General features: G+C 57.3%; 1 protein-coding gene across 3 annotated transcripts in view; it reads left to right on the forward strand.

Moving 5' to 3' along the window:
* Nucleotides 1-11,362, forward strand: part of SDC3 (syndecan 3) — a 39,767-nt gene extending 28,405 nt beyond the window's left edge. The window contains exons 1-6 of one of the 3 annotated variants that reach the window (XM_008953449.4): nucleotides 47-329; nucleotides 1,826-1,909; nucleotides 2,098-2,215; nucleotides 3,669-4,282; nucleotides 6,249-6,540; nucleotides 7,460-11,362. In XM_008953449.4, the coding sequence (XP_008951697.1) occupies nucleotides 1,898-1,909; nucleotides 2,098-2,215; nucleotides 3,669-4,282; nucleotides 6,249-6,540; nucleotides 7,460-7,626 (1,203 nt within the window). In that variant the 5' untranslated portion in view covers nucleotides 47-329; nucleotides 1,826-1,897 and the 3' untranslated portion in view covers nucleotides 7,627-11,362. Of the gene's footprint in view, nucleotides 1-46; nucleotides 330-731; nucleotides 801-1,825; nucleotides 1,910-2,097; nucleotides 2,216-3,668; nucleotides 4,283-6,248; nucleotides 6,541-7,459 lie in introns of those variants that run through there. The other 2 variants (XM_034959753.3, XM_034959750.4) reach the window with 2 other exon arrangements.
* Nucleotides 11,363-11,927: the final 565 nt, after the last annotated feature.

Raw genomic sequence — 11,927 nt, forward strand, 5'->3', positions numbered from 1 at the left:
GGTCGTTTGGGGGTCAAAGGCTGCTTGTCACCCTCCTCCTCAGGCATTCTGTGACTCCTAAGGCTTTCCCTGCTGCCTCCCAGGCTCCGTTCCCCAACCCCCGTTTCTCTGTCCCCTCTGGGAGTTGCAGCTACCAGCACCCCCTCTGTAGTGTTCCTGAGAGGGCCTCATGAGTCCCAGCGCCCATGCCTGCAGGTCCCAGGTGTCCTCGCATTAAGTTCCCGCTGAGCATCCCAGGTGGGCTCAGGGGTGACTGGGCCGTTCCTCCCCCTGCACGCCCTGCCATTGGGGATGCTTGCTGTTCGGAAAGAATGTACTCTTGGAAGCAGGTTTGGAAAATTACTGAGGTGGCCCCTTCCCCAGCCTTGTCTCATCAGCATGAGGCTAAATTAGGATGTGTGAGTTCTCCCCTCTGCCTCCCACCCTTGCCTTCTCTCCTTCTCTCGTACCCCCAGCCCACCCTCCCCGTCTCTGCCCCTCTGCCCCCTGGCCTCCCTCAGTCCTCGCCTCTCTGTCACCGTCTCTGTCTCTGCCTCCCCCTTCCCTGTCATCCTCTCAGTTCCCCCGTGATCTCTCCCTCTCCTGCACCACCCCATCTCTGTGGGGAGCTGCAGCTCCTGGTCCTTAGCATGGAGAAGATGGTCGTCATGGTAACGGTTGTCATGTCGATGGCTACTGAGCTGGGGATGAATAGTATGTAGGTGAGCGCTACCTGAGTGGAGGCTGATGGGTTTCCAGGAGGCTCGATGCTTGTCTCTGAGCTCAGAGCTGCACAACAGGCCCAGCTCCTCCTGCCCCATGTGAGTGGCTGTTTTTACCCCCAGGCATGCTGACACGCTGAGCCCTCTGTGGCTGCTTTTAGGTGAGCATGTTTCAGTGTGTGTCTGTGCATGTGCTGTGTCTCTGGGGTGTGTCATTTCAAGGGTCTATGTGGCATGGGGGTAGGTCTTTGGGTTTGTACAGGCTTTTCTTGGAGCAGGAAGTTAGGGGCTAAGTGGCACTGGTCACTGAGGAATCTTGGGGACTCCCTTGTTTTGGCACCCACATTTACCTCAGTTGGGGGCTTCCAGGGACCACAGACCTCTTAGTATCCCTCCTCCCAGCTAAAGGCCTCCCAGCCACTGCCCAGCCTACTGGGAACGATAGAAAGACAGTGAAGACAGCCCTGGGCAGGGGCAGGAGCTGGAGCCTGGGTCCCTGCTCAGTCCCCATTCTTCTGTGTGACTTCAGGCTGCTTGCCAGAGAGCTGGAGGGAGCAGGGACTCTGGGTTGGCTGGTTCAGGTTGTGGAGGGGAGTGCCATGGGGAGTTCTAGCTCCTCCACCCTGGGTATTTTTCTTTCTGGGCAGAGGGGAGCTGGGGAAAAGTTGGGCCCTACTGCTCTGAGCTCCTAGAATGTCTAAAAAGGAGGAAGACCCAGCAATTCGTCACGGGAGCAATTACACTAATTGTTCCACTCCATGACTCACTGGTAGAAAGTAAATACTGATTAATTCATTACTTTGAGACTATGTGTGTGTGTGCATTTGGTGAGGGGGCACCTCCTGGCTCCCTGCCCTGGCTGGGCTGGGCAGGGCTCTGGAGCAGGTGGTTGAGGCTGGGGATATGAAGACAGGATTGAGATCCTCACTCTGGCTCTGTATCAACTCCAGAAGGGGGCCCATCAGTGGCAGGGGGTGAGAGGCTGGGCCCCAAATGCAGGGCTATTCCAGCCCTCGCCTGCTCACACATGCCCCAGGGCTCCCCACAGCCAGCCCAACATTGCGGCTGCTCAGAGACCACCCCAGACCTACTGAACCACTGAATTTAGTTTTCACAATATTCAGATGTGCAGTCAAGATGAAAAATGACCAGTTTCTAAGAGAAAGTCATCCGCCAGACACTGAAAGCCTTCTGGGATGGGACCCCAGGTGACTTGCCACACCCCACCCCTGCCCTGTGAATTATTCACACACGCACTTTCCTTCAGGGTACACACAAGATCTCTGTCACCCACGTGGATGTCACTCAGCCCACAAGGGCACCTGTCGCCCTTCTGGGCTCACCCAGGCTGCCAGTCTTGGGTGCCGAACCCTGTGTCCACCTCTACCTTCCCTAGGCCCAGCGCTGGCGCAGTGAGAACTTCGAGAGACCCGTGGACCTGGAGGGCTCTGGGGATGATGACTCCTTTCCCGATGATGAACTGGATGACCTCTACTCGGGCTCGGGCTCGGGCTGTAAGTACCCCCCTCCCTACCTCTGCCTGGGGGCAGTGACCAGTCTGTATCCAGCCCCAACTCTGAGAAGCCCACGGGGGGCTTGCTTCAGTGAGGCAGGGGGCATTCACTGCATGGGTCAGGCAAGTTCTTCTTGCTCTGGATCCCCAGAACAAGAAGGGCAGAACATCCTTCTGGGGATAGAACAAGGCCTGGGAGGACCTCAGGGCCCAGAATGCCCAGGTCTCCAGGGTCCCACATCTGCATCTTTGTGTGTGCTATGTGGCTTTCTCTGCAGACCTTGCTTGGTTCTGGTGGTCCCGTCAGGTGCAATAAGCTGTGGCCAATGGTGGGGTTAGGGCAGTGATGACACAGGGCAGGTGCTTCAAGTGGTGCCTGGGATGGCCCCGCCCTGGGGAAGGGGAGCCAGGGTCAGCTGGGTCTAGCAGAATCTTGGGAGAGAAGGGCACCGCGAACCCCACTCTGCCGTGTAGCAACTGTGTGCCCCTCGGTGCTCTCCCTCCCTGAATCCCTGTATTTTCACCTGTGGATGGTGAGAAATACTTCTTCTTAGTGCCTCTAGGAGCGTTTGGGATAGGAAGTTGGGGTCTGGCACAGAGGAGGAGCTCTCAAAATGGTAGCAAAAAGAAGGCAGCTGAGACTGGGCCCAGTGAGGGCATGGGCTGGCATCTGAGGAGATGGTACGGGGTCTGCACACCACAGAGCTGGCTGCCCACAGCCCTCGCCTCTGGTCTCCCCTCCTTAGCCAAGTCCTTTGAGCCTCTTTCAAATTAATCTTTGTAAAACCCGTTTCTATTGGGTCACATCTCTATTCGCAAAGTTCCCTGGCTCCCCTCCCTCCTGCCTGGTTCTGAGCCCAGGAGCTGGCTGTGGCTTCTCCCTCCCCCACCCCCGTCTCATTTCCTCCCAAGTTCCTTCACTGTCCCGGCTTTGGCTTTGCGTCAGCCAGATTGCTCAAGCAGTTCCCCTGCCTCAAGGGCTTCTTTTCCCTCTTACCCTCCACCTCTGCCTCTGGGGGAAGCCCTTAGTGTACCACCCCTGCCTTGAGCTTGTGGTAGGGGTGCCTTTGGGGTCTGACTCTTCCCAGAATGCCACTCCTGTGTTCCCCTGCAAGCCCCAGCAAGTTTTGCAGCCAGTAGCGCCTCAGTTGCTGCTGCCTGGATTCAACCTCATAGAAACTGTAGGCTGGGTGGGCAGGAATAGTCAAGGAAGGCTTCCCGGGAGAGGCGGCCCCCAGAATTTTTGACTTGGCAGAGAGAAGTTGGGGAACATCAGCAACTGGCCACCTTTAGCTGGGCTGTGCCTTCCTCCTTTCTCTCATCTTTTCTGGGAAAATTGGGCAAAGAGAGGGGGTTGGGAGACCTAATCTTGATGGCCATTGCTTACCTGGGATCCTCATGCCCCTCACAACCACCCAGCTCCCTAGCTCTCTCCCTCTCCCCCACCCCCTCAGACTTCGAGCAGGAGTCGGGCATTGAGACAGCCATGCGCTTCAGCCCAGATGTAGCCCTGGCGGTGTCCACCACACCTGCGGTGCTGCCCACCACGAACATCCAGCCTGTGGGCACACCATTTGAAGAGCTCCCCTCTGAGCGCCCCACCCTGGAGCCAGCCACCAGCCCCCTGGTGGTGACAGAAGTCCCGGAAGAGCCCAGCCAGAGAGCCACCACCGTCTCCACTACCATGGCTACCACTGCTGCCACAAGCACAGGGGCCCTGACTGTGGCCACAGTGCCTGCCACAGTGGCCACCGCCGCCCCTAGCACCCCTGCAGCACCCCCTTTTACGGCCACCACTGCTGTTATAAGGACCACCGGCGTACGGAGGCTTCTGCCTCTCCCACTGACCACAGTGGCTACAGCACGGGCCACTACCCCCGAGGCGCCCTCCCCGCCCACCACGGCGGCTGTCTTGGACACCGAGGCCCCAACACCCAGGCTGGTCAGCACAGCTACCTCCCGGCCAAGAGCCCTTCCCAGGCCGGCCACCACCCAGGAGCCTGACATCCCTGAGAGGAGCACCCTGCCCCTGGGGACCACTGCCCCTGGACCCACAGAGGTGGCTCAGGTGAGGGTGTTGAGAAGGGACAGGGAGGAGGGCGGAGGAGGGTGGGTCAGGGGAGGGATGAGGAGGATGGAGCTGGACAGGACTGAGGACCAGGAGGCTATAGAGATGAGCCAGACAAAGTGGGGGCGAGGGGCAGGACCAAGGGACGGAGATCGGATAGGGAGGGAAGAGGGACAGAAAACGAGGGCTAGGGTGGTTGGATCCTAATGGGATGGGACATTGGTGGGGAAGGAATTGGGTGAACGTGTGCATTGGTGACAAGGGGGGGCCGGGCTGAGTGTTTCGGTTGAGAGAATTAATTCAGTGGTCTGGCAGCTGGATTAGAATCTTTCCACTGCCACTTCCTAGTCACGGGACCTCAGGCCAGTCCCTGATCCTTTCTATACCTCCGCTTCCTCATCTACGGAAAGGAGAAAACAATAGAATGTGTATCATTTCATTGTGAGCATGAAGTCTCCTGACATCCACAGTGCTTAGAACAGCGCCTGGTGATGGTACAGCCAGTGGGTTCTCAGCTGCTGTCGTCATCACGGTTGTTATTATCATGGGTCTGAGGGTGGTTAAGAGCTGGTGTATGAGAAGGCATCACTCGCCTTGTGGAGGGCTGCCTGGGTGTGGCTCAGTGCTCAGCACTTTACCTGTGTTAGCCCCAGCCCTCATGCCCACCCCACGGGCAGCACTGTGGTCATCTCATTTTACAGACGAGCAACTGTGGGTGCACAGGGAGGTGAAGCCACTTCCCAAGGCTCCGCAGCCAGCGATGACAGTCAGGATTTGAACCCAGGCAGTTGGTGCCAGAGCCGGGCAGTCTCGCAGGGCCAGGGCTGCATGTGTGTGCATTTGGGATATTCTGGATGGGGCAGGGGAATTGATGGGAAGAGGATGAAGATGTCAGGAGTGCCAGAGATGGATGAATCCCAAGGACATGAGAGAGGTGGTCTGGTCCCAGCTGGGTGCACTGAGTAAGATGGAGAGGTGGGAACATGGACTGGGTGCCAGAGCCCTCTGCAGCTGGCCTCACTGTGGAAGGCCCTTGGGCCGTGGCGCTGCCTTGGGGTCAGTGTCAGTCCCTCTGACTCCCCAGCCAGCTCCAGCAGGATGCAGGCCCTTCCCTTGCCTCCTCAAGCAGCTGGGGCAGCCTGGTGTTTTCACACAGACTTGGCCAAGCAGGAAGGGGAAACAGTGATGGGGCACGGAGCCCAGGAGAAGGTGCACAGGGCCCAGGTTGCTGGAGGAGCCATTGTGCACGCTGTGTACGCTGGGGCACTGCTGCAGCCTCTTTTCAGCCTGGACACCAGGCCTGCCTTTCCATGCCCACCTTTGAAGTAGCGACATCCCTGCTCTGATGGCTCCCACAGCCCCCACTTTGGTCTCATCATTCCCAGCTCTGATCCTGCCTCCGAGTGGTGGGAGCCCTAGAGATTGTCAGTCACTGAGCTGGTTTCCGGGACACCTGCCCCTGAGGCCATCATATTCTGCAGGTTGTGCTCTTGGACTGGCCTCCAGGCTACAGGATGCTCCCCTGCCTTAGGCATGGACTGGGACCAGGCCCACATCCATAGCATCTGCACCCAGCAGTTCCCAAACAGCTTCTCGGCAGGAATCCCCCAAGGATTGTTACTAAAGCAGCTGGAGGGGACATGAGGGGGACAGGATGTGGCCAGAGCAAGAACAGAGGCAGTGTGTTAGTGGTTAGAAACACAGACTCTGGAGACAGATAGATCTGAATTTTAGTTCTGTCCCCCATTTACTAGCTGTGTGTCCTTGGGCAAGTCATTTATGCTCTGAGCTGACTTCCTGCTCTGTAAACTGGGGGCATTGTTACACTCCTTCATGGGGATAGTGTGTAGCACAGTGCCTGGCATGTAGGGAGTGCTAAGTGTTAGCCCCCCAGGGCAGTAGGATGGTGGTGGGGGGTTATGCATGCATGTGTGGTTGTCCTGGGCTCATGCCACCCTCTCTGCAGACCCCAACTCCAGAGACCTTCCTGACCACAATCCGGGATGAGCCAGAGGTTCCGGTGAGTGGGGGGCCCAGCGGAGACTTCGAGCTGCCAGAAGAAGAGACCACACAACCAGACACAGCCAATGAGGTGGTAGCTGTGGGAGGGGCTGCGGCCAAGGCATCATCTCCACCTGGGACACTGCCCAAGGGTGCCCGCCCGGGCCCTGGCCTCCTGGACAATGCCATCGACTCGGGCAGCTCAGCTGCTCAGCTGCCTCAGAAGAGTATCCTGGAGCGGAAGGAGGTGCTCGTAGGTGAGGCTTGGGGTCTGGGCCAAGGGGAGCCTGGGAGGATACCAGAGTGAGACAGCTGGCTGGGCCTCAGTTTGCCTCTAGGAACCCAGAAAGGAGATCAGGGCGTGGTTTCCTAGGAGCCAGATAGGAAGGAAACCTGAGAACTCAACCCCCTAGGACCTGCCTTCTGGCTCCTCCCAACTTTCCTCCTTCCCAATATCCAACCCTGACTTCATGTCCATCTCTAGGTCTTTCCTCAGTGTCCTCTGACCCCTCTGTGGACTCTGACTTTGATCCCTGCTTTCCTGGGCCACACTGGCTGACCCCCTGGGACCTCACTTCCTAGATGCTAATCTCTGACCCATCCTTCAGCTTGACCTTCCCCAGTTTTTGACCCCAGTCCCTGTGGATCTGCCCTGGCCGCATCTAGTGAGTCTGTGGACTCCTGGTTCAAATCCTGGCTTTGCACTCAAGGCAAGGTACTTCACCTCTCCAGTCTTCCTTCTCTTCATTGGTAGAATGGGGATAGTCATTTTGCCCTTAATCAATTCTAAGAGGCACATCTGTTCACATGTTAACTCTTCTGTAATTGGGATATGTCATATTTAGTTAGCAGAGCTTTTTCTTTCCTAGCAGTTATAAAATACTGGGGCATCTTATGAGTGATGGCATTTTAAATTTGATGAAGCCCTCAGATGACCCCTCCCTCATAGGGCTGGTGTGAGGGTTCAGTGAGTTAGTGTGTTGGGCGATTAGAATGCAGCCAGTGAAGGCCTATGATGGTACCCAGTGCTGGTAGTAGTAGTATTGACTCCATCATCACTCCAACTCAGATCTGGGACTCCCAGCCCTCTCCTCACCCTGGCCCCTACCCCCGAGGACCCTTTGCCCTGGTTCTACCCTGCCTCTAGGCCTTGACCTGTGCCCTCTTCTTCCACAGCTGTGATTGTGGGCGGGGTGGTGGGCGCCCTCTTTGCTGCCTTCTTGGTCACACTGCTCATCTATCGTATGAAGAAAAAGGATGAGGGCAGCTACACGCTGGAGGAACCCAAGCAGGCGAGCGTCACATACCAGAAGCCTGACAAGCAGGAGGAGTTCTATGCCTAGTGGAGCCACAGTGCCTCCCTGCAGCCTCAACACCACCCTGCTGTCCAGTCCCCAGCCTGGCCCCACCAGCCCAAGCCTGGGACTGGGCCTGGAACCTGGCCCCAGTTCTTCTCTGCCCTCTCTCCCAAGGTCTGCCCAGGCTGCCAGCCTCACACAGATCTTCCCCGAGGAAGAGGGGCTGCTGCCATCTGCCCCAGACTGTGCCCTTACGAGCTCATCTCTTGTTCCCCTCATCCCTGCCACCAGTCTGGGGCTTCAGGACCTCATGTCAGATGGATGGGAGGAAGAAAGCTCCTGATTGGCTGGTGGTGGAAGAAAGGGTGGGGCTTGAGATGAGCCTGAGCCCCGACTTGGCACCCACAGGTCTCACTGAGATCTCCTTTTTGGGGCAGAGAGGCACTCAGGCTGGTTTCCAGGACAAACATTTGGTAAACACAGCCCTTGAAATCATCTAGACACTGCAACCTCTTGCTCGTATCCCAGGGCCTCTCTCTAGCTGGGTGAGAGGGTGTCCCTTGTCACCAGCCTGTTTTGTTCTGGTCTCTCTGGGGTTGTTGAATCTCTCCTCTTGCCTGCCAAGTACACATGTACCCCAGACTTCATTTCTTTCTGCATCTTCCCCCAAGAAACAGATTCCTGAGGGTGCTGGGGCAGCCACTGGTGAGGAGGGGCTGCTCTGATGTCCCTCCTATGAGGGGACTCTGCACAGACACCATTGCCCACACTATCACACATATTTTCACTCAGTCACACACAAGACAAAAGCATGCAATGACAAAACCATACGTAATCCTGACCGCCCAGCCAATCAAGACATATCACAGAACACACGCATCCTTCCAAGAATGTTTATCCTCATGCATCACTTACACACCCCCAGACACGTACTGCAATGCAAGTCACTAGTCATGGTCACATGACAGTGACAGTGTGGCCTCCTCCTACCCCAAATACACCCACACTCTGGCACAACACACATTGTCTCCAGCTTTCAGGCTTACTGAGGAGGGTGGAATCGAGCCGGAACAATCAGCCCATATTGGGTCCCCCTAAGTTGCCCCGTCATACTCAGTCCCATGCCATGGTGCCCACACCAACCATGCAGCCACCAACCCCAGCCAGTGTCAGACACAATCCCATGTGGATGCACAGTCTCACTCCACATGACCTGCTCTCAATGCTGGAGGGAAACAGGCAGGCCCTTGCCTTTCTTGGAAAAAGTGTGGGGCCACAGCCCTTTTAGGGCATTGCACGCAGGTGGGCCTGGCTTCACCCCTACCTGCTTCCTCCCTACCACAGCTGGCAAAGGGGGAGGTTTGGGGCCAGACCCCCACTAGCTGGGAGCCTGGGGGCTCCTCTAAGGCTGAGGAAGGAAATTTGGCCCCAGGTTGTTGGGGGGTCTTGGGTCTCCCAGGACGGAAGGCCCAGGGCAGGGAGGGGGCATGTGGTTGGGCACCTTTATCTCCCTGTGTCCCCTTCCTGCTTTGAGCTAGGGGGCTGACTCTGCCTCCCAGGACACAAGTCTCCAAAGTGCCTGTGAGGGCGGGCCCTCCGCACCCTCTGCCCTCTGCCTGGCAGGCCAACCTCAGCCCACCTGCCCAGAGGCCCTCCCTGTGGACACCCCCTCACCTATTTGGCCAAACAATTCTGGCTGCAGCTTCAGGGGCCATGGCTGGAAGCAGCCCCTGCAGATCCCTCAGGCCCCGAGGTCAGGGTTTGAGGGATGAGACCAGGTGATAGTGGGGGAGGGGTTACTTCCTTTGTTACCTAGCAAGTAGGGCTATTTCCATCGGTATTTTAAATGTGGGGTCACAGATCTTTGGGGGAGGGTGTGCTTGGCAGGGGGCCTCTTGGAGCCAAAGGGATGTGGTGTGAGTTGCGATTGGCTGGCACTCACACCCCCACCCCTCTCACCCACATCCCAGATTCAAGTCAGGAAGGCAGGTTTTATTTCAGGGCCCTTTTCAAGATGCCCTGGCAGCAGATTTCTGCAGGATGAGGGGTAGCGGTGTGTAGGCAGTGAGGGGGAGGTTCCAGGGGCTGTCCCACAGCCTGTCTTTTCCAGGCTGGGCTCCATCTTCCAGTCCCAAAACCCTCTTTCACAGGGCCCAGAGGCTTGTGAGGAAGCCAGGTGGACCCAGCCTTAGAAGAGTGGGCATGGGGGGCCCCTGATATCTGGAGGGGGCGGGTTGGCCTCAGTCATCTTTGGAGCAGAAGGGCTGGGTCCTGGGGCCACAGACCACAAGGCTCAGCCTCCCTACCCTGCTCCCTGGGGTGCTGCTGTCTTGGAGAGCACAGCTCTGGTGAGACGGCCTGGGCAGGCCGAGGCTGAGAAACCAGGGAGGATAGAGGAGAAAAGGGCTTGGGCCCCCAGCCCCAGAAGATTCTGGACCCCGGGTGGGAGACCCAACAGTGGGTGCAGGTTCTCGGTAGGGCTGGAGCCCATGGTGGGGGTGGCCCCGGCAGGCCTGGCTCCTCACATCCCAGGGGTTGGCTTCTGATTTGCGGCTTGGGCTCCGGGCACTGGCTTCTCTTCTCTGTGTCCTTAGCATTTGAGAGAAGAGGCCAGGGGCCTTGTTCATGGATCCCTGGACCCAAGGCAGATGTCCAGGCTTTATCCTCGTGAGGTTGAAGAGTCTGACCAGCCCAAATCTGCCCTGGCCGGCCTGACCGGGGCAAGGCAGTCCAAGAGAGTTCAGTGAGGACCAGCTAGGCTCTCCCAGGTGCAATGTGGGTGCAGGGCCCTCATGTCCCCCTACCCCTGCCTGTGATGGAGTGTTCTGAGGGGCTTTGGCATTTGCTGGAAGCACAGCGAGTTCCAAACGAGAGGGAGCTTGTGTGGCTTGAGAGCCTCTGGGACCTTGGCTGCCAGAGCACGAGGCAGGCCAGGACCTGGAGAGCCCAGACCCTGTCTCCAGGAGGCCAGATGGGGGCCTTGCCTGAAAGACTGGTCCCCTTGATCGCTGGAGGCATGTGGGTGGCAACCAGGGCTAGGCAGGGCTTAGGGTGTGTGGGCCAAACCCCCCTGGGGTTGGCAAAGCCACCTGTCAGGCCTCCTGGTGGGGGCCCCTGGACGCAGGGAGCAGACCCTCTGCCTCATGGGGTAGGAGTGGCTGCCTCCTGTGTTCTCTGGATTTCTTCTCCCAACAACTACAACCCTGGACTTGCCTCCCCAGGCCTCTTGCCTGTAAATAGAAGCCCGCAAACTGTACAGATTTACAGAGGCATCGAGACTGGGCCCTGGCAGTTGCCATCTGAGAGCCGATGGCCCCAGCATCCCCCAGGTGCCTGCCTGGCACCACAGTGACCCTGGCCTCAGCGTGGCAAATGCATGTAAATATTTTTCGTAGGCGGCGTGGCTCCAGAGAGCCCCCTGAAGACAGTGTCCCTCCCTCCTGTGAGTCCTTTCTCCTGTACAGAACCTGCCTGGGGTGGGTGGGGGTCTGCCATTCCCTCCCCCAGGCCTTCCCTGCCCCTTCTCTCCCCTGTAACCTGTTTATTAACCGTACCTGTCCTGAGTTCATGGCCAAAACCTTAAATAAGGAAAAACAAAAGAAAAAGACAGTGGAAAAAAGAGACCAAGGCGCCTGCCCCACTGCGGGTACTCTCCTGTTCCAGCCTTGTGAAGGAACTGGTTTTGTTTTTGTTTTTGTTTTTTTTTTGTTTGTTTTTTTGTTTTTTAACACTTCCTGTGCTGTGCCCATTTATAAGAGGAAATAAAATTAAGCTGAAATGATGTGCCGTGTCCAGAGTATGAGATAAATATGATCATTTGGGGACGGCAGCCCATGGCCGCACCTTGGGCCCCAGCCATCTTCCCCCATCAAAGAAATTGAGAACCAAGCAGGGAAAACTGACTAAAAGCCCCTCGTGGGAACCATTATGGTAAAAGCTGCTGTTGGTTGAGAGTGTCCAGGAAACCACGGAGCCGCTGCGGTGAGGCTGGGATGGGGGCTGTGGTTGGGCGGGGCCGGGCAGTGGTGAGAGGGGCCTGTGGTTCACCCCCAGGGGAACTCTGGCTTTAGGCCACAGAGAAAATCTTGGTACCACAGGATACCAGAATCAGAGCAGCCGAGACGAGACGAGACGAGATGGCTTTGAAGTCTGAAGTCTGTTTTCAAGTCCAGGTGTTGACATTTCCTAGCGCTGACTCTGGACAAGCCACTTGACCTCTGTGAGTCTCAGTTTCCCCATCTGTCAAATGGGGTCAGAATATCCCCTATGTGGAATGTTGTGAGGACTGCATGAGGTAGAATGCTCAGCACGGCACCTGCCACAGTCAACACGTAGCTCACAGGGAC

This window comes from Pan paniscus, chromosome 1, assembly GCF_029289425.2.
Source record: "Pan paniscus chromosome 1, NHGRI_mPanPan1-v2.0_pri, whole genome shotgun sequence".
NCBI classification, from domain to species: Eukaryota; Metazoa; Chordata; class Mammalia; order Primates; family Hominidae; genus Pan; species Pan paniscus.